Genomic DNA, 22,068 nt, shown 5'->3' on the forward strand with positions numbered 1-22,068 from the left:
TACAAGCCAGGATGCTGTTGGCCTTTTTGGCCACCTGGGCACACTGCTGGCTCGTATTCAGCCACTGTCAATCGATACTCCCAGATCCCTCTCTGTCAGGCAGCTTTCCAGCTGCTCTTCCTGTAGTGCTGCCTGGGGTTGTTTGGTGTAACTCCGTGCAGGATGCATGTCAAATGTTAATTGTCTTAGCACCAGGTTAAACTGAATTATTGCAGTTTGATTGTGTATTCTTAATTCCTGCTATGTGAATTTACAGAATCATAGAATCATTTAGGTTGCAAAAGACCCTTAAGATCATCAAGTCAGACTGTAGGTGGACTCAAATTTAGTGTTAGGAGCAATTGTGTCTATTTAGCTACTTGTATATTCCATTTCTGTGTTGCTTCTCAATTTCTTTTGTGCATATGTTTAGCATGTCATTATGTGGGAGGTGGCATTGTTGCAGGAACAATGTGTCCTGCCCCTGGAAAAACCTGTAGTGAAGTAGTCTTTGCTTTTCTAGTAGAATTAACATTTTAATGTTTTGATTTCTTGACCACTGAAATAAACTTGGTCTCTATTCAGCTGCCTTTGGACTAAGTCCTTTGTGAAGTCCTCTGCTGTGTAGTGTAGTGTAGCTCTGAGCTTGGCTGCAATGTGTTTCTTCATGGATTCTCTGTCCTAGGCCCACACTGGTCTCTGCTTCAGGATAGAGTTCAGTTGCAAATATGACATTTAGAGAGGCTTCTGGAGTTTTGAGCCTAGTAGCTGTTGGGTACTGCAGCAGTCAGAACAAGACAGTCAGTTACTTCAGTCAACAGGAAGTATTTCTGGATCAGCTTTTGTTTGACCATATAAATGACTGAAGAAATTATGTCTTTCCAAAATGCTTTTATGTCCCCAATCTGTTTTCATTGATTATGCTTTCCTGTTAGAGTAACATTATGATTGGAGAATCCTGAAGGACTAAAATGTGGTGTTAAGTAGTAAAGTCAAGGCTGTTTTTTCCCCCTGCATGGCAAACCTCAGCATGTTTCACAGAAACACAGAATGTTAGGGATTGGAAGGGACCTCAAAAGATCATCTAGTCCAATCCCCCTGCTGGAGCAGGAACATCTAGATCATGTTTGTCTGTAATTACTTGCTGGACAAAATAGTTCAGCAAGTGAACGGTTCCTCTGAAGTCAAATTCAGCCTCATTAGATTCAGTCCTCCAAAAGAGAGATTCTGTCCTTTACTCATTGATTTTCAAAGCAGGTTTTTCATTAAAACCTGTTCATGGGCCCTGATCTGATTTTCAAGCTTAAAATAAACATGTTCAGTGCTTTATTCCATTGCAGTGTTCTCACAGCATTTCAAACATCATTCTGAAGGAGGAAACATTTTACTGTAAGCAGCTTTCTACCCACTCAAGATATAGTCTGTATTTCAGACAGTCAGTTTCAAGGAAGTTTTCTTTGTGTTTCTTAAATTGTGTGGAGACAGTGAACCTTTGGTGTCTGGTGCCAAATATATCTATATAAAAAAAAAACAAATGCCAAGTGTTTCTTCTTGCCTAGTACTAGCAAGATCTCTCTAGATGTCAAATGAGAGACCAATACTTGTACATTGTCACCAATATACAGAAGCTTTAGTGTGTTCTTAACATCCACAGTTCCTCACACATGGCACTGGATTTTAAGGAGTTCTGCTGTAAGTGTCACTCAGAGTGACATTTAGAGAGGGGCAGTCAAGAAGTGCAAGCAGCTTGATCAAAAAGTAATGCTGTACCAACTCCTGGAATCCTCTGTAATAGATTCTGACCAACCGGTTTATCCCATGGAAATAAATAGTCTGTATGAGCTGGTTTATTAATCTATAGTTTTGATATGGTTAAGTGGGAGTTGATGTAAGTATACCTGGCCCTATGAAGATAATGTGGTTGCACAAGTGGAGTTTTAAGCTGAATTTGGCCTGCAGAAACACTACTGGTAAGTGAGACATGCTTTAAGCTTGGTAGGTTCCCTCTTAAAAGACAGCTGTGTAAGAGCTTTAAGCTCATCTTTGTTCTTTGTTTCTTTCAGGCACTGGAACATTGGTATTTTAAAAGTGGTAATCTGAATGCATAATGTGAAGTGTCATTCTTAAGGTTAGCTTCTTTTACTGAGATAGGCACACTTAGTTGTTCCTGATATGAGTAGGATGGGCTAACCAGTTTAAACAGAGTTAAGCTGTATTGTTAAGGCTTCTGAGCTTTTAGTATTAATAATTTTCTGGTAACTGATATGAAAATAAGATGATCTGATGACTGTCACATTATTTCAGGAAACGACGTTGGCAGAAGTTCTTACGGTGCCATGCAAGTGAAACAAGTTTTTGATTATGCCTACATTGTTCTTAGCCATGCAGTATCACCACTTGCAAGATCATACCCAAATAGAGATTCTGAGAGGTAATTAGTCTACTTTTTGAATATCCATTTGTCTGTGTAATCAATTAGGAATGTCTGAGTCTAAATCAATAACAGGAATGTTGTTATTTATTGTTTAACTGTGGCTGTATTGAAATCTGCCCAGAAATTTAGGCTGCCCACTGGTATGAGTGTAATGCCTCAATGTGCAGTGTTGAAATGAAGACAGCATGACAGAACACAGGATGAGTCCAATGTGAGGTTCACTTAGTGCAGAAGGGAGCCAGAAGATAATTGGTCTTTCCTCAAACATTCTGCTTAAAGTGTTTCAAAGGAAGGTCTGCTGGTTTATTGCTTGGTATGATGTATGTCTGCACTATGGCAGAAAGAAATGTGTGTGATGAAATTGCTTGTGTAGACACAAAATCAGGCAACAAGGCTAGAAATTTCCCTAGTTCTTCAATACGTGCTCTCCACGTGAGCTGTTTGAGAAGGTTTGATATGTAATTAAGCTATTAAAAGAATCACTTAGGTATGACCACAATGTCAGAACTGCCTTTAAAAGTAGCATACTTCTAGACATGCCATTTTTAATACAGTTCTTAATGTCTTTCATAGAAAAACTGTACAATGAGTACTTTCTCAGCTCTCACCTTTGCAAGTTGTCTGTTTTTTTGGAAGGGAGAGGAGAAAGAAAATGAAGACATATCAGCCATGTTGCATCTTCATTCATATATCTGCTCTGGCATCTGTTATTCTAACCCTCAGTACAAATTTGGGCTAGATCAGTGACATTTCTTCCCTGAGACTTCCCTAGAATCTCAGAGGCTTTGACCTCCCTGGGGGATGACTGTATATAACAACTGACATAAACTATGTAGATAAAATCCCAAACTCTAGTTAAGCTGCTAACTTCCAGCATTGATGTCATTGGAAGGTGAAATAGTTTTCCTATAGTAAGTTTATCACAAAGTGGATGCAGTCTTTCATTTGTGGATTTAAAACTGACTGTATTTTAATAGTGCCTGTGGATCTCTAGGTTTTCTGTGGTATTTAATGCACAAAGGTTGAGACTGCACTTGTGCTTGTAATGGAGATATAGGAAGAATGGTAGTGTTTCAAACTGACATTGAGACTGCTGTTTTAAGATGGATTAAAGATGTATCTGTTAAATGCATACTGGCTGACAATTCTTGTTGCTGAGAAAAACTTCATTCTTATATAAGAATAGACAGAACAACTTATGGATTCCTGAAGTGTTCCTTCTGTCTTGGGTCCTGGCCTTCATTAACTTCTCTATAGTTCTCCAAAGGATATAGTGATTCTCTTATGAGGTACCTGTATTCATTACAGACATCAAAAAGTATATTTGTAAATGCATTTAATGGAAGCCTCAGGTGTCATCAGTATGTGCACTTCACATGTACAGTTCTTACTGTATTTGGGAAAGTGTTTTAATTTTGTTGTGACTTCAAACTTGGGGAGAAGGCCCAGCAGCAGTGTTCAGGTGTCTCACATCTGACCTGTCTGTCTGCTGGTTTTGGGCTGTCTGTGCCAGTGATGTTTAAATCTCAGAATTCATCATGCCAGTGGCTTGCCATTCTGTCAAAGGTGTCATGAGAGGAACAGCATTCAGTAAAATCTTGTATGCAGGTAGTTCCCCCAGCACCAGGCTTGTCAATGCCAAAACACCTGTAGGTATATGATGAACTGTTTGGTAACACGTTTGTTGCAGAACCTCAAAAGCAGTCCATGCTCAGTCTCATTTTTAGTTAAACCTGATGTACTTGAGCAATCCAAGTGTATTTTAGATCCTTTTTCCACCCATTAGGCAGAGCGGTCTGGGCTGTGTATACAGACTTTTCAAGTGGTCTGACTTCTAAAGCCTTGTTCATCCAGGAGCCCTTTGTCCTGATCATTTTTTGTTTCTTTTTGCTAGGCTTGTTAGTGGTAGGTTAAACTAATCAACGAGCTCCCTCTAAGAATGGTGAGTAACTATATGACATTCTCCTAGAAGGATCAACAGAGACTAAATGAAGAGTATTTGAAAGGGAAGTAACTTGCAGGAGGCCCAACTCGCCAGGCTGACTTGAATTAATTCAGTTTTGTCATAATCGGGGCTAGCTTTCCCAGAAGTGGAACTGTTTGTTCTTGAACTACATGATGGGTTTGAATTCGTAGCAGTTCTTTCCAGGGAAAATTTCTGTTTACAGAGTCCCATTTTGTATGTGGCAATCTCAGTAGATTTCAAATCTTTCTGGGTGATCATCGTTACTGCTCTTTTTCAGGGTCAGTCCAATTCAGAGGAACACAAGTCTAAGTTAATTTAAGGCTTTCTACCCAAGCTGCTGCTTCTCATGTTCTCACTCTGGGGGGAAAAGAAAAGTCAGATTTTGGTCCTTCAGTATAGGTCTTGTTCTTGTTCTGTAGTAACAAGTCCTACAGAATGATGAGTAGATTCAAATCACTCTTACCAGCATCTTCATTCAAGCTTCCAAATACAATGTCTGGAGTGCAGTGGGAGCTGAAAGCTATCTTCTGCCTGAGTGGGAGCAGTAATCAGTCCTCAAGGTAGTTCTTACAGCTGCAGAAATTACCTTAACACAGTTTTGTCCCTAGTCTTTCTCATCCAGACTTTTTGAAGAACTCAAACCTCAGGAGAGGTTGAAAGACAATACAGTAGATTTTGTTAGGAAAACCCTTCCTCCAAAGAATGTTTGCTCTAATAGAAGAATGAGACTGATACGTTTTGAATCTGTGCAAGTTGTATGCAAGGTCAGGTTTGGTGTTGTGAGTTCAGCCAAGGTGACTGAAAATCACAATTGATTTCTTAATATTTGGGCCCGTAGGGACATGAGTCTAGCTGTAAAATATAGTTATGGACAGGATAGCTTCTACTTAAGGGTCAGTGTCAGTATGTGCTTTGAACAGCTTTAGTATGGTCTTAGTCCATAGCCTGCCTCTAGGAAAATGCATGTCAGTTTAAGTGAGCTAACTAAAGAAGTCTGTAAGGAGTGATATTTTCATAGAATCATTTTGGTTAGAAAAGACATTTAAGATTGAGCCCAACCATTAATCTAACACTGCCAAGTCCACCTCTAAGCCATGTCCCTAAACAACACATCTGCATGTCTTTTAAACACCTCCTGAGATAGAGCATGAGTGAAGTATGGCAAATAAATAGGATATTGTTTAATAAAAGGCAGTTCTAGCATTTGACCAAGTTGATCATACTTTTCACTGATGTACCCTGGTCTTGAAATACAAGAATCATAGAATCATTTCATTTGGAAAATACCTTTAAGATTGAGTCCCACTGTTATAACCCTTTCCGTGAATAAAGTTTTCCAAATATCCAATCTAAACCTCCCCTGGTGCAACTTGAGGCCATTTCCTCTCATCCTGTCACTTGCTACTTGGGAGACGAGACCAACACCTTCCATGCTACAACCTCTTTTCAGGTAGTTGTAGACAGCAATAAGGTCTCCCCTCAGCCTCCTTTTCTCCAGGCTAAACAGCCCCAGTTCCTTCAGTGGCTCCTTGTAGAACTTGTTCTCTAGACCTTTCACCAGCTTTGTTGCTCTTCATTGAACACAAAGTTTCAAGCTGGAACCTTAGCAGATGTCTGACAGCAAGCTCTTGCTTGTTGATTCATGTTCTTTGAAATAGTGGATTATCTGTTATTACCCTGTCCATGATCTCTATGTTAAGGTGCAGTTTCACATTATACCTTGTCTAGCCTAACTATCTGGGGGCTATTGCCTATCAGCTGCCCCCTTTTTTTTTTTTTTTACCTTCTCAGTCTATATGTTCCTGACTCTTGCCTTGGATTAGACCTAGCAATCCTGAGGTCAGAAGGTGAGTCAGATTAACTCTCTGGTCTGACTGAAAACAAATACATCAACACTTCTGTCATGTCAAGAAGTTGATCCAGCTTGTGGCTGTGTGAGAGTTCATGTTTTGGGGAAGATGGTGAGAGTGGTATTGTACCATTTGACAGCAGTAAGTTATGCTGATCTGGATGTGACAAAGATGCAACCTTAGGTTGATACATTTGTCTGTAGATCAGGATGTTGGCTTACATGTTGGCCTGTCGCATGGTTCAGATACCAATATGTGTTCAGATGGCATCTCCAAACAGTAATGTAGCCACATTTGAGTGGCAGACAAGGTCATATGAGATGAGGAATAGAAGACTAGTTCTGCTGTGATGTACCTATCTGGTATAACTAAACTTTTGAAACCTTTCTTTGGTTCTTAGAGTTGCAGGTTGGTAACAGATTCCTCCTGATTGGCGCCAGACACGTGGTGCAGGTGGATGAGGAAAAGAGAGTGTCATGCCAACAGGCCAGAGTTAAGAGTTTGAGGAAACCTTGGCAGGGCTGGAGTTGTTGCTTACAGGTGTTAATTGTCAAAACAACAATAGTTCAGGCCATATGTAAAGTGATTTTTCCATCTCTGTGCTGGAAGGATGTTTGGTGTCTTCCTAGTGTATGGTTCAGCTGATCTAACTGCTGGCAGGTCTGTATGTTAGATTTGGGTTGCCCCTGGTTGGCCAAGGTAGTCCTGGGAGTTCTGGGATCTGTCAAAGGGAATGTTAAATTTACCTGCTAGATCTGCTGGCACAGAAAAAAGATGTGCTGTCTGAACCAGTCTTTACTTCATATCTCAAATGGTGGATGGCTGTCACTAGAATGCATGAGGTATCAGCAATATCAGCTTTTCCTACACAGCATATTTGTCTGGATAAAGGGTTTTGATTTTTTTTTTTTTTCTTTTATCCTCGTGCTCAGGCAGATCCTTCTCAGGTGTTCCTTAGTCTGCTTTTAGATTATATTGCCCTTTTAATACCAGGGGCATATTTTGTAAGTTCACTTAAGGCCTACTGAACAGTTATTGACTGTTCTTTCACAGACTTGATGTTTATTTCCTGTTCTCGTACTCACTTGTTCATGTGAATCTTGGCTGGAGCTTTAGATATTTGGTTTTACTGCATCTTCTGTCAGCAATCTGAGCCTTTTAAGAGTGATCTTAAGATTTATTTACACCATAGTTGTGCTATAATAACAGCTAAAAAGTGTTTCTGAACTTGAAGGTTTGCAGGGTGTAAAAAGAGGAGTTTCTAAGTTCTTACCATAAAATAAACTAGGTATGTAAATAGCTTATTCCTGGTTTTACTGGTTGATAAGAGAAAAACCTTAAAGGGACATCTTCCATAGGAAAGCTGTCTAATTTTATTAACCAGTTAACTGTGTTATTTCCATGTCTTCCAAACAAGTATCTTTGTGAAACTGTGGGAGTGTCTCATATCTGTAGAAGTTCTGGCTTCAGCCAAAAAAAAAAAAGAAAATCAGAAGTGTGGAATTTCCTCATACTAAGGGTGGGGCAGATTAATAAATTTCAGTGTTCCTGAGCCTTTTCAGTGTTGAAAGCAGATACAAGCACAATTTTTAAAATGTTTATTTTTGAAAAATTGATCTTTGACCCTGTGGATGTGCTTTAGTCCCATACATATGAAAAGGTTTTTTTTGAGAGAAGTTTCTAGTTTGATCACACTTGCTTCCTTTTTCTTTGATGCTTCATTAAGTATATGGCAGCATAAGCTTAATCACCTTTCAGTTTCTGATGTCTTGAATGTTTTTAATTTTGGTGTATGAGCAGTGTAGCATGGATCTGCTTTTTCACTTCTGACCAGATAACTTAGTGAATTTCTTGGTTTTTTTCCTGCATTTCTACCAAAAATGGAAGTTTGGGCTTTTGATCTGTGTTCTCTGTGGAAGGAGATGGTAAGAAGTTGCCAGGTTCTGTATGTGCAGCTCTGCAATAATTGTCGGTGTAGCAGTAGTTTCACCCTTTACATCTATTTGCTAGCAAGCATTTTTGGTATATCAGTGACCCAGGCTAATAAAAATACCATCCTATAGAATTCATTTTCCTTCTGGTATATGAATGCATGACTTGATTTGCTTTTGGGAAAGTACTCCAAGAAGCTTCAGACTGTCTTGCCACCTCTTCTGTAAGAGCTTGTGTTACTCAGTCCATGTTCACTTGCTGGTTCTAAGACCACAGGTATAGTTGTGAAATGTGTAGGTTATCTTGGAGTAAAAGCTCAAACTGTTCTGAGGGCATCTCAGATGGAACTTTTTAGCAGCAAGATGTCTTTCTCTGTCCCAGTGATGAGGAGACTCAGCATGAGTGTGTGTGAGTCCCGCACTGGCGCCGCTGTCTTGGAAATTGCAGCTTCACGGCCACAGCTGCTGCTCTGCAGTATCGGCCATCCCTGTCTTCATTCTGTCTCCTCTGGCTTAACTTCCTTTTTGAGATTGAGACACTAGAACTGCATTGGATATCTAAAATGCCTTTATGTCATGAGAGTGTATGTTGATGAAATACTATCCTCTGCTTTATTTTTTCCTTTCTTAGTGTGCTCTACTGAACTATTGAACTGTGGTTTCCAAAGAATTACCTATTATAACCCAGATCTTTAATTGCTGAGTGTATCAGTCATGCCTTTAATTCTGCACATAAAATTCAAGATTTTGTTTTCCAACATGCATAATTTTATCTACATTACATAAATAGAATGGTGTATGACATTCATTCTGTCCATGAGGCCCTTTTGCAGCTATTTGACTTATTACTTAGATTATATTATTTGGTTCAATGTTTGCTTAAAATGCTGGACTGCCTTTTTCAGTACTAACACACATCTTTACAGCACTAACTGACATGTCTTTAAAGCTGGAAGACATGGTATTTGGTCTTGCATGAAATAGTAATCCCTAAGCCAGTAGGAGAATTATTGCTCCTTTTGAAAGTGTTACTATGAAATGACCTAATAAAGGTATTCTAAATACATTTCAACTATGTATGTCCTACCTTCTCATTATACATCTAAACCAAAAGAACATTCTGGTTCAGGTACAATGTACCTTTATGATGTGAAATACAAAGTAAGCTTTGTTGTAACTGTTAAAGATTTTCAAAACTAAAATAACATTATCTTCTCCAAGATGGTAACTTTTCACAGCTTGCTTTTTTACAGTAGTCAGTCCTTTATCTTGAGCATGGAGTTTATACTTAGTGTTTCAGCCACTAGTCCCTGATGAAAGGAAAGCTTGAAAGTTTAGCTCTCAAACAAAAACAAAACTCCTGCTCAAAAAAGCACAACTCAAATAGCTGAATATTGGGAAGGCATGTTGGAAAAATATTGCTTTGTGCTTGTTGATAACTGGGCACTGTTCAGCAGGACCAGGTAGGCTTTTTCTCTGAACCAGTTACTGTTACGAATTTTCTTAAAGTCTAAGTTATTCTGGTTTTGGAGCCAGGCTTTATTTTTTTCTACTACCTCACGATCCATGGTACTTCCTTTATAGTTGTGGGGATCTTATACCTTTTAAGTTGTATTATAAATTTGTAAGCAAGGATTAGTGAAGGTCTCTGTCTTCAGCATGAAAGTCAGCTGGGAGGTTGGGATATTAATGTCTTCAGTGCATTCTAATCCAGATTCTTTGGAAAAAAATATTTTCTGTGTAGAGAAATGCAAGAACCTGTGAATTGCTTTTATCAAGTACACTGATAACTGCATGTACAGTCTTGATACATAAGATGCACTCCATTTAGAAATATAGAGTAAAAATCTTACTGTTTGTCAGTGTTTGCATGTTAGTGTGGCAGAAGATAAGTAATACACTAATTTTAAAATTGTGATGCTTCAGTGGATTAAATGATGTGCTAAGGAAATGAAAGTTCAAAAGGATTCTTTGGGTAGGGATATCTTGAACTGACTTTTAGCATAATTTGATTGCTTGTTGAAATGCTTGCAAATATGTAACCAACAATCTTTGTTTAATACTTAATTGAAAAATTTTTTTAGCACATTAGGTAGAATCATCAAAGTGACCCAAGAAGTGATTGACTACAGGGCCTGGATTAAAAAGAAGTGGGGGAGCAAAATTAATTTATCACCTGAGCTTGGTAGGTATAGCAGGAATCTTTGAAAACAGCTTAAATTTTTTTTTTCTTGAATTTGATGTCATTCAAAATACTCATACCTTGAAATTACTCATTGTCAGATATGTAGGAAAAAAAGTGGAATTTGTAACTTTCTAACCCAAGATGAGTTTTCTCTGAGCCTGTTTTTCAATTAGCTTGTTAAACTGCAGCTCTTCTTAGACTTCAAGACCCATGGGTTTGTATTCTGTGCTCTCAAATGATACTTATGTTTTCTGTTAACAGATAATAGGTTGAAAATAAGAGACCAGATAGCTCCGTGCAATGGGGAACAGCAGCAGAACAGAGACTCTGAAACATCATACAACCAGCACTTGGCTTTGTCATTGGCTAGTACACAACAGCTATCCTCTGGCTCATCCGCCTCTTCGGTATCATCACTCTCCGGCAGTGACATTGTAAGCTTTTTCTTTTAATGGGTTAAGCTAATAAGAAGCAGAGTTTATCATACACTTCAGAGCCTCAACTGATGCAACAGTTAATGTGATAGTATTCCTAAGCTGCTACAGCAAATTAATAACCTCCCTGCTCAGTAAAGTTACTGAAATCAAATATTTTTTGTGAAATTAAATCGGTCTTAATTCCATCCTAAATCTTTGATACTCTTTGTGGTAGTAGTTAAATGTAAGAAAACATAAAAACCCAAGTTATTAGTAGCTAATTAAGTAGAAGAGTAGAAATGTATCTTCATAAATCTTTTCATCAAGCAAGATCTCCCATTGTCAAATTCTGGTCCATTTTCCCCACACCTCAGATTGAACATGAGCATCATATAGTGCTGTGAAGGTAAATAATATTCCTTACTGTTTTCAACCAGGCAGTCACTTAATTTTTTAATGGTAACAGGGCCCTCATATGTAAACTCTTGCTGTGTTAGCTTTTGTTTTTGAAAGTTCAGTTCAAAAGTAAATGCTGGGCTTTATTGTAACTTTCTGGAAGAGACAGCTGTAGTCTCTTTAGATATGTTTCAAGACTCTTAAGATTGTATAAGGTGTTTTTGTTTCAATATGGAGTTAGATCAACATAGAATTGGGCAGGGCAGATTATGAAGCACAAAATTGTATTGCATGGCATGAGTTGCTCTTTGTAAATCTATTGAAGCATTCTATGCTAGATAGAGGTATCGACTGGAACAAGATGTAATATCCAGTTAACTATGATAGTGAGTAATTGGATGATGCCAAGAGACACACGAGTACCTGTTTCTTGACTGCTTTGAAAAGCTAGTCAAATGTGGAATTAAAGGTTGGGAATTGTGTTGAATAAAAAAATTAATAACTTTTGAGGGAAAAAGGCATTATTTATATGTTCTGGTTACTTTCTGTAATTCCTTTACACTACTGAATTTTCTGTGTTGAATTGTCTTGACTCCACCTCCAGTAAACTGGGTAAATGCTTTAGTTGCACCATCTGGCTAATGGAAAAAGAACATCATGATGCTTGCCAGTGATACTACTAGCCATGCTCCTGGTTTGAGTATGTCAGTGAGCAAGATGGTTGTAATAAGTTTAATGAGAAAATGTGGTGTTTGCTTAATATTATTCACTCTCAATGTAATGGGTGGTAAGTGGTTATGATCTCACCTTAGTCCCTTTTTGCCTGACATTGATGATGAAACCTCATTTCTGATGCCAGAAAAATAAATGGAAAGTGAAAAGGAATCTCTCAAAAAGACAGAACTGCAATCAGTTTGGGCATCCACAAAGTATATGTAAATGCTACCCTTTTTAACAAAATAAAAAGCCTTATGCCCATGTGCTTATGACAAACCCTAGTTTAAGGCCTGGTCATTTATTGGTGTTATGTCCTTAGTAGGCTGCCATCATGTTATCTTAATTTGGAATGGAATGGTGGGTTTCTGACAAATAATGGCTGTGTTCATCCTATTCATGCTTGGCTATATGAGGATGAGCAGGTTCTGGTTGAGCAGTCCTGAGCTGCACGTGGTTCAGGAAGAGAAGCCTATTCTGCCAGAGTCAGAGGCTGTCCATGGCGTGACTTGGCATAATACTGTGTCCAGGTTCCAGCAAAGGAACATCTAGCACTTGTGACAACTGGTAATTTGTGCCAAAACTTCTGGTGCAGTAGACTTTAGTATCAGCTTCAGAGCAAGGGAATACGAATACGGTGTGTCTCGTCGCTGTAGAGTTCTATGTAGTATTAGCTCTGATCTTGTGGAGGGGTTGTTCTTCAGGAATGCTGTGTTTGTTTAGCATTAAATCTTTTGAACTTATTTGATACTGAAGATTGGAAGCATGATATAGATTATAAAGAAAATGCAGATGGAGAGATCCTATATTGACAGTTTGCTGGTCTTTTCCCAGTAATTAAGGTTTTATTTTAATAGCAAAATAGTCATCCGTACAATGTCACTGTTAAGCACAAGGTCTGTGTCAAGACTGTTTCTGGACATGTATTTTGTATGACTGCAGGATATCTTTTGCTGTATATCAATCACAAGATCTTAGTTATGATATATTGATAGTGTATTTGCTTTTCAATTTACTGCTAATGTTTCACTGGTAATAGTGATCAGCTACACCTTGACCTTTCTGAGATTTGCCTACTAATATAGTAGAAGTCAACTTACATATGTGGAGGAAGAGGAGTTAGGTTTGGCAACTTGTCACTTTACTTGGTCATATCGCCCCTTGCTGAACTTCAGCTTCTGTTGGAGGTTAAATATTCGAGCTGTCCACTCTAGCACAGAAGTAGCTATATTCTTAAGTCATCACATCACTGTACACCGACCATAGTTCTCAGGGCCTACTTTATAGTTGTCAGTATGTCCTAGAAGCAATATTGACAGTATATATAAAGTATGCAAGCATTATCAAAGCAGTGCAGTGTTGCTCATGCAGCTCCTTGGATTTTTATTAAATCCTATAGTTTAATAGCTGGTTGTAACAGTAGTTAGTTTAGTTGGTTGTAATACAGCACGCTGTACGTTTTTTGAAGATTTATGTCCTTGAAGTTCTGGCAGCATTACAGATTTTAGCTTATATTGTGTAAATATGACTCAGCATCTGCATATGCAAGGCTTCTGGTGTCTTGGAGTTATGGGCACTTCAGAGACAACAATGGATATAGATTTGTTGCAGCAGCAGGAGGACAGGTGTCAGAATAGAACACCAAGAAGGAGCAGGTTTTTCTGGAGACCAGAGTGGCATAAACCAGAGCTAACGTTTAGAAATCAGCCTTTCAGCTTTTGTACGTACTCAGAAAAATGGAAGTGTAGGGATATAAAAGCTTAAAGTTACTACTCTGAGTTCTTTCTATTCCTGCTACTGCTTTCCTTTGGGGACCATACCGATGATAACCTTTTGAAGATGAGCACTTGTGTACTGCTGAGGAACAGAGAACTGCTTCCATCAAGAAGGGCCTTCTCTTTTCCCATGTATTTTAGATTTATATGCTTTTCCTCAGTATACCACATCAAATTCGAGGGTGATTGCTTTCATCTCTGCAAGTCCAGGACTAGCTTTCAGGGGAGCACACTTCTGGACCACTGTCAGTACAACCCAAAGCTAAGAACCGAATCTAATGATATTAAAGCATAATTAGTACAAAAATATCCTTTTATGGATTTTTCCAAGGCAAGAAAGCTATTTACAAAATGCCTTAATGTTAGCACTACCTGGCTGATGACATTCTGGTTGTACTGTCTTTCATAAGAGTTGTAAGAAACTGCGAAATCTTAGTTGCAAAAGAAAGCTTTTGGGACCAGTAAATTTTGGATCAAAGACTGCTGTCTTCTGGTATCACTGTTACTATTAGTGAGGCAGCTGTTCAGTTTATAGGTTTATCTTACCGAACATGTCAGTACAAAGCTCTGATTCTCTCACCGGCGCTTCAAATGTAGTTCCTTGCAAAATACTGAGTGCTAAAATTGCTGCCCTGCTACCTCAGCTCTGTGAAGATACATAATTATTAGTGATCAGGTGCAAACTGAGGCACACATGGAAATAAACCTGTGGATGCAAGAAATCCGATCATCAGAACGTATTTGACTGTGCATATGTTTTTCTGGATTCTCTTAATTATCAAACTGATCTATGTATTAAGTCTTTTCTCAGTTAAATATTCTTCTATGCGGGCATTTAAAATACCATATGCTGCCCTGACAGAGAGGCAGGTAAGTTGCAAAATATCTTTGCTATCAAGGACAGTGCAAAGTGAGTTTTTACTCTATGGGAGCAAGAGTCAAACTGTTCCACAATAGAAAAATAAGCATTAGGAAATCTCATTTCAACCTTCACACTGACTTAAGTGGTTGTTATGAGAATCTGAAACCAGATGAAATGAGCTATGTTTGCCCCTAGCTCTCTGCTTGTTCTAGCTAGTTGCAGATATCAGTCTGAGAACCTAAGCAGTGACCAATTCCTCTTGAAAATGCCTTTTTTCCTGGGTGCTTTTATGTTCTGGACCTCTACTCTGTAACTGACCTGGTTTCCTTGTTGCTTAAGCATTGTGGAGAGCTGCTTTTTATTAGCTCAGGAAGTCCTAGAGTAGCACTGGAGAATATCTACTGTCTGATCAACAGTCTCTGCCAAGTAAAAAAATAATCCTAGGTATGATTTTGCAGTCTCATTTTGGTCTGGTATAATTCCTGGTGCTAAGTGTGTTCCACAGTTTTGATGCTGTTATGCCAAATAAAGCGTAGCATTTTTGGTGGCACTGATACCTGCATATCAGTAACAGATATAATGGCTTACAGGAGAGTTTTAAAGGTCTTTCTTGTGACCTAATGGATATGTAATCTCATATCTACTCCAGCACAGAATCTCAAAGTTGTCTGTTAGATGTTTGGATCTAAGAAATTTTGTTTACCTTATCTCAGTGTTTCTGGTGATAATGTTCTTTGGGCTTCTACAGCAAGATTTTGTGAAGAGTTCTGACTTCTCAAGACCATGCAGTCCTGTCAGGGTGGCTGAAGTTTCAGTAAAGGTGCCTGTATAGCCTGGTTTGAGGGAGAATGCAATCCTTGCCTCTATTTAATTTTTTAGCATTTACAGTATGTCCTTTCAGACTGTTATTGAAATTTTAGTTGTAGCCATTGCCATTCAGGCTTTGTAACAACCTTTCATCAGAATTGCCAGTGCTTGATCTGCCCACCATTCTGCCCCCATCAGAAAAGGGGAGATGCTGAGCAAGACCTTCGGTGTTGGATGAAACGTGTCTTTTCACTGACTTCAAATATTACATACTCAGTATTTTGATCGGATGCTTACATTGTGAGAGCAGTATATAAATATGACTGATAAGACTTATTATTCCTGTTATTCTGCTGAATGCGTACAAGATCCACAGTCACTTTGAAACAGTTACTTGCTCTGCAGTTAATTGTGGCTTAGTACTTGAACTCGAAATCTTAATGAAGTTGTCACCATCTCCCCTTCCTTCCTATTAGTCAAAGACTGTGATTTCAGCATATTAGCAGGAACTGTTGTACTTCCCTATTCACAGAGAGAGGTGATAAAGTATATGATATGTCTTGTCCTGATAAATGTTGCTTTTTAAAAAGCAATTAAATTTGCAGGTGTAAGACATGTGCTTATCTGCAGTAGGAGGGACAGACACTTCAGAATAGTTACTGTAACAGCTCTTGTAGTCTTGTTAAATCTGTCTTAACGACTCTGATTAATTTCTAGATTTCCCATTGAAATTGTGTGTGTAGGGAGACGGGGCATTAAGGAGGTGGCCCAACAACATTCTCAGTCTGAGAGCTACACAGATTTTTCTCCCTTCTTTCTACATGCCTGAATATTCTCATGTCCTCATCAGAGTAGCAATTCAAATACGTGTAGTATCTTTTTGTAGAGGAATGCAGATTATTTCTTAGTCTTTTCCCCTTCCTGAACAAATAGAGGCAAGTGGTCTAAAAAGTAGCCCTCTTAATCTATAGTGTTTAAAGAAAGCTATAAATGCTGACTTGCAGCCAGCTTGTCTCCAAATAAAGCAGTGTGCAACCCTGAGCACGCAGACACAGACAACCTGATGCTGCAAGAGAAAAGCGTCTGATTGACGTTTGATTTGGGGCATTTGCGTTTAAGCCCCAAATCCTTTAAAACCTCTAGTCTTTTCTCCTGTTCTTGCTGTGCAGATTACTGATAGTTTCTGTGATCTAGAGGGGGACAAATTTTTCTGGTACTACTTTTGCCTGTTTTCCTCTTTCACCATGGAGTCCCATTTTTGCTTTTTTAACCCATATTTGACCATGTGCTGTTTTATACTGTTTCATGCTGTCCTTCAGTTCTTCTGTCTCAGTTGTTTGAGTTGTTTTGTCTATATCCACTTGAAGTAAGAACAAATTTCTGCAAAGCTGTAGGAGGCACATTTTTGAACATAAAAATAAAAACTAATTTTATTTATCAACAATTTATTCTAAGCAGCAAAGCATACAGAAGGAGAGGTGTAAATCAGCAAGTAAAACTGGCTGTTAATGCTGAGATGTCAGTGAAGTAAGGAGACAAACTCAGACTACTTTCTGATGCTAAATGCTAGTAGTATTCTTGTAATATGTTAATATGCTCTTCCCTGAAAAAAATAACCAGAGGTAGTTAAGCCATTTTAGGATTGAAGAAAACATACTAGGATATAAATATTTAATTTAGGTTTTATGTTCAGCTTGAATAATGAGTCCTACAGTGTAGTGCTTAACTTGAAAAACACTAACTTGAAATATTAATATACTGTTAACAATACAGACCAGCTGAAAGCCTGTGAAATGAAAGTATTAGGGGTAACAAAGGAGATTTGAAATGACACACCTCTGGGACCTGTTTTTATTTAAGATGATTTATCTGAAATACAGTGAGTATTGAATAAACATTGAATAAGCCCACAGTCAGGTCTGGCAGGGTATAATGAGGTGAGGTTAAGGGGGGTACTGTGCTTGCATTTAATCTTGATGGATACTGATTAGATTACATTTTTAGTTGTCTTTCTGTAAAATGAACACTAATGTTTTGAAGGACTCATATTTTTCAGTCTGCTTGTGTATACTGTATCTTTTCTTTCACTTTTCCTCTCCTGTAAGCACCATGACCAAGACGTTTTCCTTTTGTCTTGCAGTTGACCCAAAGGCAGAAAAATCAACTATCTTACTTGAGACTGTTTAGTAATGTTTATAGGCTGCCAAGTGGAAATGTTGCAACTGTATTGATCCAACTTCTCTTACCCTGTGACCTCCCATAGAAATAGAAATTTTGCTCATCTCAATTCTACTTTCTTTACACTATAGTAAAAGTTATGGCTCCACCTACCAAAAAGGGAAATGGCACAAGCTGATGTGGAAGAAATGAGGCGGGGGCGTATAGTCCATGAAATCACATTGAGAGCATGTTACTTTATCAAGCAAAGTTAGACTGGGGCTAAAACCACTGAAGTGCGAGCATGCATTGAGGTTCTGCTTCTGCACATGGTCCTAAACTATGAAATATCCGAAGTTTTCTGGTGCTGCTTTATGTTCCAAGGGATGTGGTTTTATGCTTAGTATTACTAAGATAATGCACTAGTTAGATGTTCTTGCTACAGATGTTTCTGTTCACTGTCCACTGCTGCTTTTCTGCATTGGTGTTCACCTAATCCTGTGGTGAACTGATTCAGAAGGTGAAGCTAGGATAAAGAGGGTTACTGCTTCTGTGGTACACCTCCATGAATTGGCTCCTAATAATGTCAAATGCTAATGCAGGTATAATGGGGAAGGACAGAATGGGAAAAGAGCCAAAAAGAGTAAGACTGGCAGCATTTATCTGTGAATTCACTGCAATTGTAAGAAACAAGACTAGAACATGAAAGAAAATCTGTAAAGTGTTAACTCTAAACACCATTTTTCTCACCATTTTCAGTTCTTTGCTATCAAACATGGAACACAATTTTTACTGAAGTGGTCATTGTTCTCTCACAGCTTCCAGCTCCTGAATGTTGTGGGAAAGAGAAAAAATAAATGTTTCATTAGTGGGAGAAGTTGGCAGAATGGAAACAATAAGAACCTTTTTGCAAAGACCTCTGTTCATTCTTGAGGGGTTGGGTAGTGGGGTGTAAGAACCCAGATCTGTCACATTAGCAAGAAATTTGCATTCTGTTGTTTAAGTTTTGATTTCTGAATACTGACTTCTAGGATATTTGGAGTCTTTTAGCACTGGTCCAACACTTTAACAGACTGGGATTGAGAATTAATCTTCTTAGGCCATTGCAGCTTTTTTCTAAAAAAAATATTGTCTTGGAAATTGAAAGCTCTAAAGTGGTAGCTATTGTCAGTCATTTAAAACTTTTCAACTGACTAAATGAAACAAAGCAGAAGGCACCACTTTTTCAGGCATTTAAAATGGTGGAAAGGAAGTTTGAGTATAATTGAGTGCCTGTGAAATTCATGGAAAGTGAGCTACCGTCTTGGTCAGTGAATGTACCAGTACAATTCACCTTGTATCTTAAGCCTTGAGTTATTAATGGAATGAAAATAAGCTCTTATGGCCAGACCTAGTTACAAAGGAGCTTCTGGTGAGTAAGTATTCTGTTGCTGATGAAGTCCTGGGACTTTTTATAACAGGAGATGCACTTTGCAGAAGCATGAAGGATTTTTTTTTTTTTGTTCTCTTCCGATGTCAGGAAGAGAAGTTTGCTTCAGGTCTTCATCTTTCATATGGCTGCAGTGTTTTCACTGTTTTTTTCTAGACAGAAGGCCAGGGGATCCCATTTCTCAAGTAAAATTTATAGTTAGATGGCAGTGTATCAATAACACTTGAGTTTCTAGGTCTCTTCCATACCTTGTCATCTTTCCAACATTAAGGTAAATTAGAGAGTCCTCAGTAATCAAGGCTATGAATAGTAGAAATCTTCCTTCCAGGAACTAAGTTCTTACTCATGAGTTTGAAACTTGTTTAAAGAGTGTGTTTTAAAATGGAAACTTCCCTTATCCTAAACCTGTATCTGGCAGTGTCTCTTTGTTTCCAAAAGCATCTCTTTGGGGGATATTTTCCTTGTAGGACGAGTGACTGTGGCATTCATAGTAATAGTAGTAGTCCAGAGATCAGGAACTTATCTTGGCTCTTAGTGCAATCATTGTAGCTTTATCCCTAGATTATTTGGTAAACTCAATTGAGGGATCTTACCCCTTTATTTCACATTAATCTTTTTACAATGTGACCTCTGTAGCCCATTCTCTAGTAGAGGTCACAGCTTTTGTCTTCCAGACGTGGGTCTAAAGTGTCAAAATGTTACCTGTATGCTTTTACTTACTCGTAGGTCTTCTGAGCTTCCATAATGCTTCCAGTTTGCACATTACACTTGAGAATCCTGTCCAGAAGACCAAATAAGATGTAATCTCTCAGTGTAGACAGTGCTCGTGGAAAATCAGTTTTGTTCACATTAAGCTCAATTTTTTTGGTTAACCTTTCAGTTTGAATAAGAAATGTAATGTTCTTCACAAAAGGATTTTGATGCTGATGAGAAGTCAGCATATCAACTCCATATCAGCATATCAACTCCAACCTGTTAACAATCCAGGATCACCTCGGAACAGAAATACAATCTACGTGTATGAGACGTGTATCAGTAAATAAGAAGAACATACCTATTACAAAATTAAAGCAACATAAGCTCCCTTGTGTTGAAATGTATCTAATCTCAGTTAAACCATATGACTCCCTTTTCCATCTGCTGCTGCTTCCATACTGGAGTTAACTTCTTGTTGCACAAAACCCCTTAAAAAATGTTATAAATGGGAAGTGTCCCATCTGGGTTAGGTATGTGGATCTTCAAGGGGTCTGATTCTATCTAAGCAGAAGAGAAAGGGGAGATTCCTTGAGTGTCGGGCCTAAAACTATTCTTTGGTCAGGTTTATGACGGTTGCTTTGCAGAAGATAACGCATTGATTTGGATGGACAGTAAGATCCTCTTTTCCCTCTCATCTCCCTGCTCGTGGTTATTCATGAGCATGCTTAGAAGTTGTCTGTTTCAAACATGACTGCCATCTCTTTATTTTCCCCTCTTTTTTTATAAGCTTTTTAATAATTCCATGACCAAGAGTGTCTAAAGGAACTTCAGCTTAGAAATCCAAGTTCTTGTGCCTGTACCTGACTACCACCTATTTAGTTAAGAATGTATCAGCTTCATCTTTGTAGAGACCTTACCCTGTTCCTGTGGCTAATACTGTAGGATTGGGCAAAGGAGAAAAATGCCATCTTATCTAGGCAGTCAGCTTTGCGTGTGCATACAGCTAAGCTTATTTTTTTATGTGTTACAGCATGTAGTCACCCATTGTGAAAATATTTATTAAATGGTAAACATCTGATCTCATAAATAAGACTTAAGTTTTTGCAGATTCATGTTACCAATCTGATCTGTCTCTAGTGAATTCATGATGCAAATATCTGAAACTGCTTCAGAAAAGCATGCTGTAACTGTTACCCCTAGTTCACTTAGTAGGAGAGCAGCTCCTTTCTTTCTAGAACTTATTTTTTAGTAAGTGCAACTTTATATGGACCAGTAAAAGAGTGATTGTTCTAACAGCTGACAGTTTTATTGAGGACTCTTTCTCCTGTGGGTATTCACTTCAGCTGGGATCCAAGTTGCGCTTTCTAGTAGTTCATTGCTTAGGCTGGTCAGTATTCATAACTGTCAGTCTCTCTTAAATGGCCTTCTCCTTTCTCCAAAAAAAGCTTTAAACTATTTTCTTGTTTCTGTTCTTGAAAATGTTTTCCTAGATAGTCTATTCTCTAACTGAAGAATTTAATTTGGAAAGCAAGGCCATGTGAGGACAAGTATTAGTGCTGGAAGTCTATTTAAAGTTTGCTTAGTTTAAGTGGAGAGTCTTTGCTTCCAGGTAATTAATCTTCAGAGAAAGAGCAGCAGAATATTTCAGTAATTACTTTAACAGTAAAGATCCCTGATGATCTGAGCTAGTAATGTCTTTTAATATGGTAACTCTGAACTACTAATTAGCCAAGCCCCATCTCTTGCTATACTTTGCACCAGATAGATGGGAATGGAAAAAAACATCAGTGGTTTGGGATAAAGAATAGATTTTTCCATTTTTTCAAGTTTGTAACTCTTTAAAGTTAAGAGTGAGGTAAAAAGCAGCAGTAAAATGTAGGGACAGCTACTTATCTGTTGCCATTGTGTTATGACCGAAAAATAAGTTTTACAAGATCTGTGTTCAAAGTTGTTTCAAAAAGCTGTAGCTTGTTTTTCGACTTTCTCAACTTATAAAATAACCTGTTTAAGAATTGAGGAAGGCAATTGGGTGTTTTCAGACTTCAGTCATTCCTATAAACCACTGCATCTGTGCTTGCTGCCCTGCTTGGGGTCTGCTAGGTGCTGCAGGGCCTCAGTGTTTTAACATCACCAGTATGACTGCTTACAGTGCATCTGTAATTGCTGGTGGTCAGACTGGAAGGAGGAGGAATAGTAATCAGTAATATCAGTTCCATTACTGTATATTTTTCTGTAAATGTACATCCGTCTTGCTTTCCCTGAGGAATTATCGCTCAGATTTCTGGTGGGAAGTGAGAACAGCAGAGCTCCCAGCTAGCAGTGAAGTGGGTGACTGGCAGACCGTCTCCTTGTTTCTTGGTACGTGGAGCCCTAACTTTGCTGTTTCTGGTTAGAATGGGAGAAGACTATAACAATTACAGTGAGTGACTTTGCTATACAGATAAGTACAATCCAGAACACTGTCCAGATTC

The 22,068-nt window shown here is 38.4% G+C and overlaps 1 protein-coding gene across 5 annotated transcripts in view; it reads left to right on the forward strand.

The window, feature by feature from the left end:
- Nucleotides 1–22,068, forward strand: part of TENT4A (terminal nucleotidyltransferase 4A) — a 61,636-nt gene that overhangs the window by 25,153 nt on the left and 14,415 nt on the right. For all 5 annotated transcript variants that reach the window (XM_082043921.1, XM_082043920.1, XM_082043919.1 and 2 more), the window contains 3 exons: nt 2,284–2,410; nt 10,245–10,345; nt 10,607–10,779. In XM_082043921.1, the coding sequence (XP_081900047.1) occupies nt 2,284–2,410; nt 10,245–10,345; nt 10,607–10,779 (401 nt within the window). The remainder of the gene's footprint in view (nt 1–2,283; nt 2,411–10,244; nt 10,346–10,606; nt 10,780–22,068) is intronic.

The sequence above is a fragment of the Streptopelia decaocto genome, assembly GCF_964273445.1.
Source record: "Streptopelia decaocto genome assembly, chromosome: 2".
NCBI lineage: Eukaryota > Metazoa > Chordata > Aves > Columbiformes > Columbidae > Streptopelia > Streptopelia decaocto.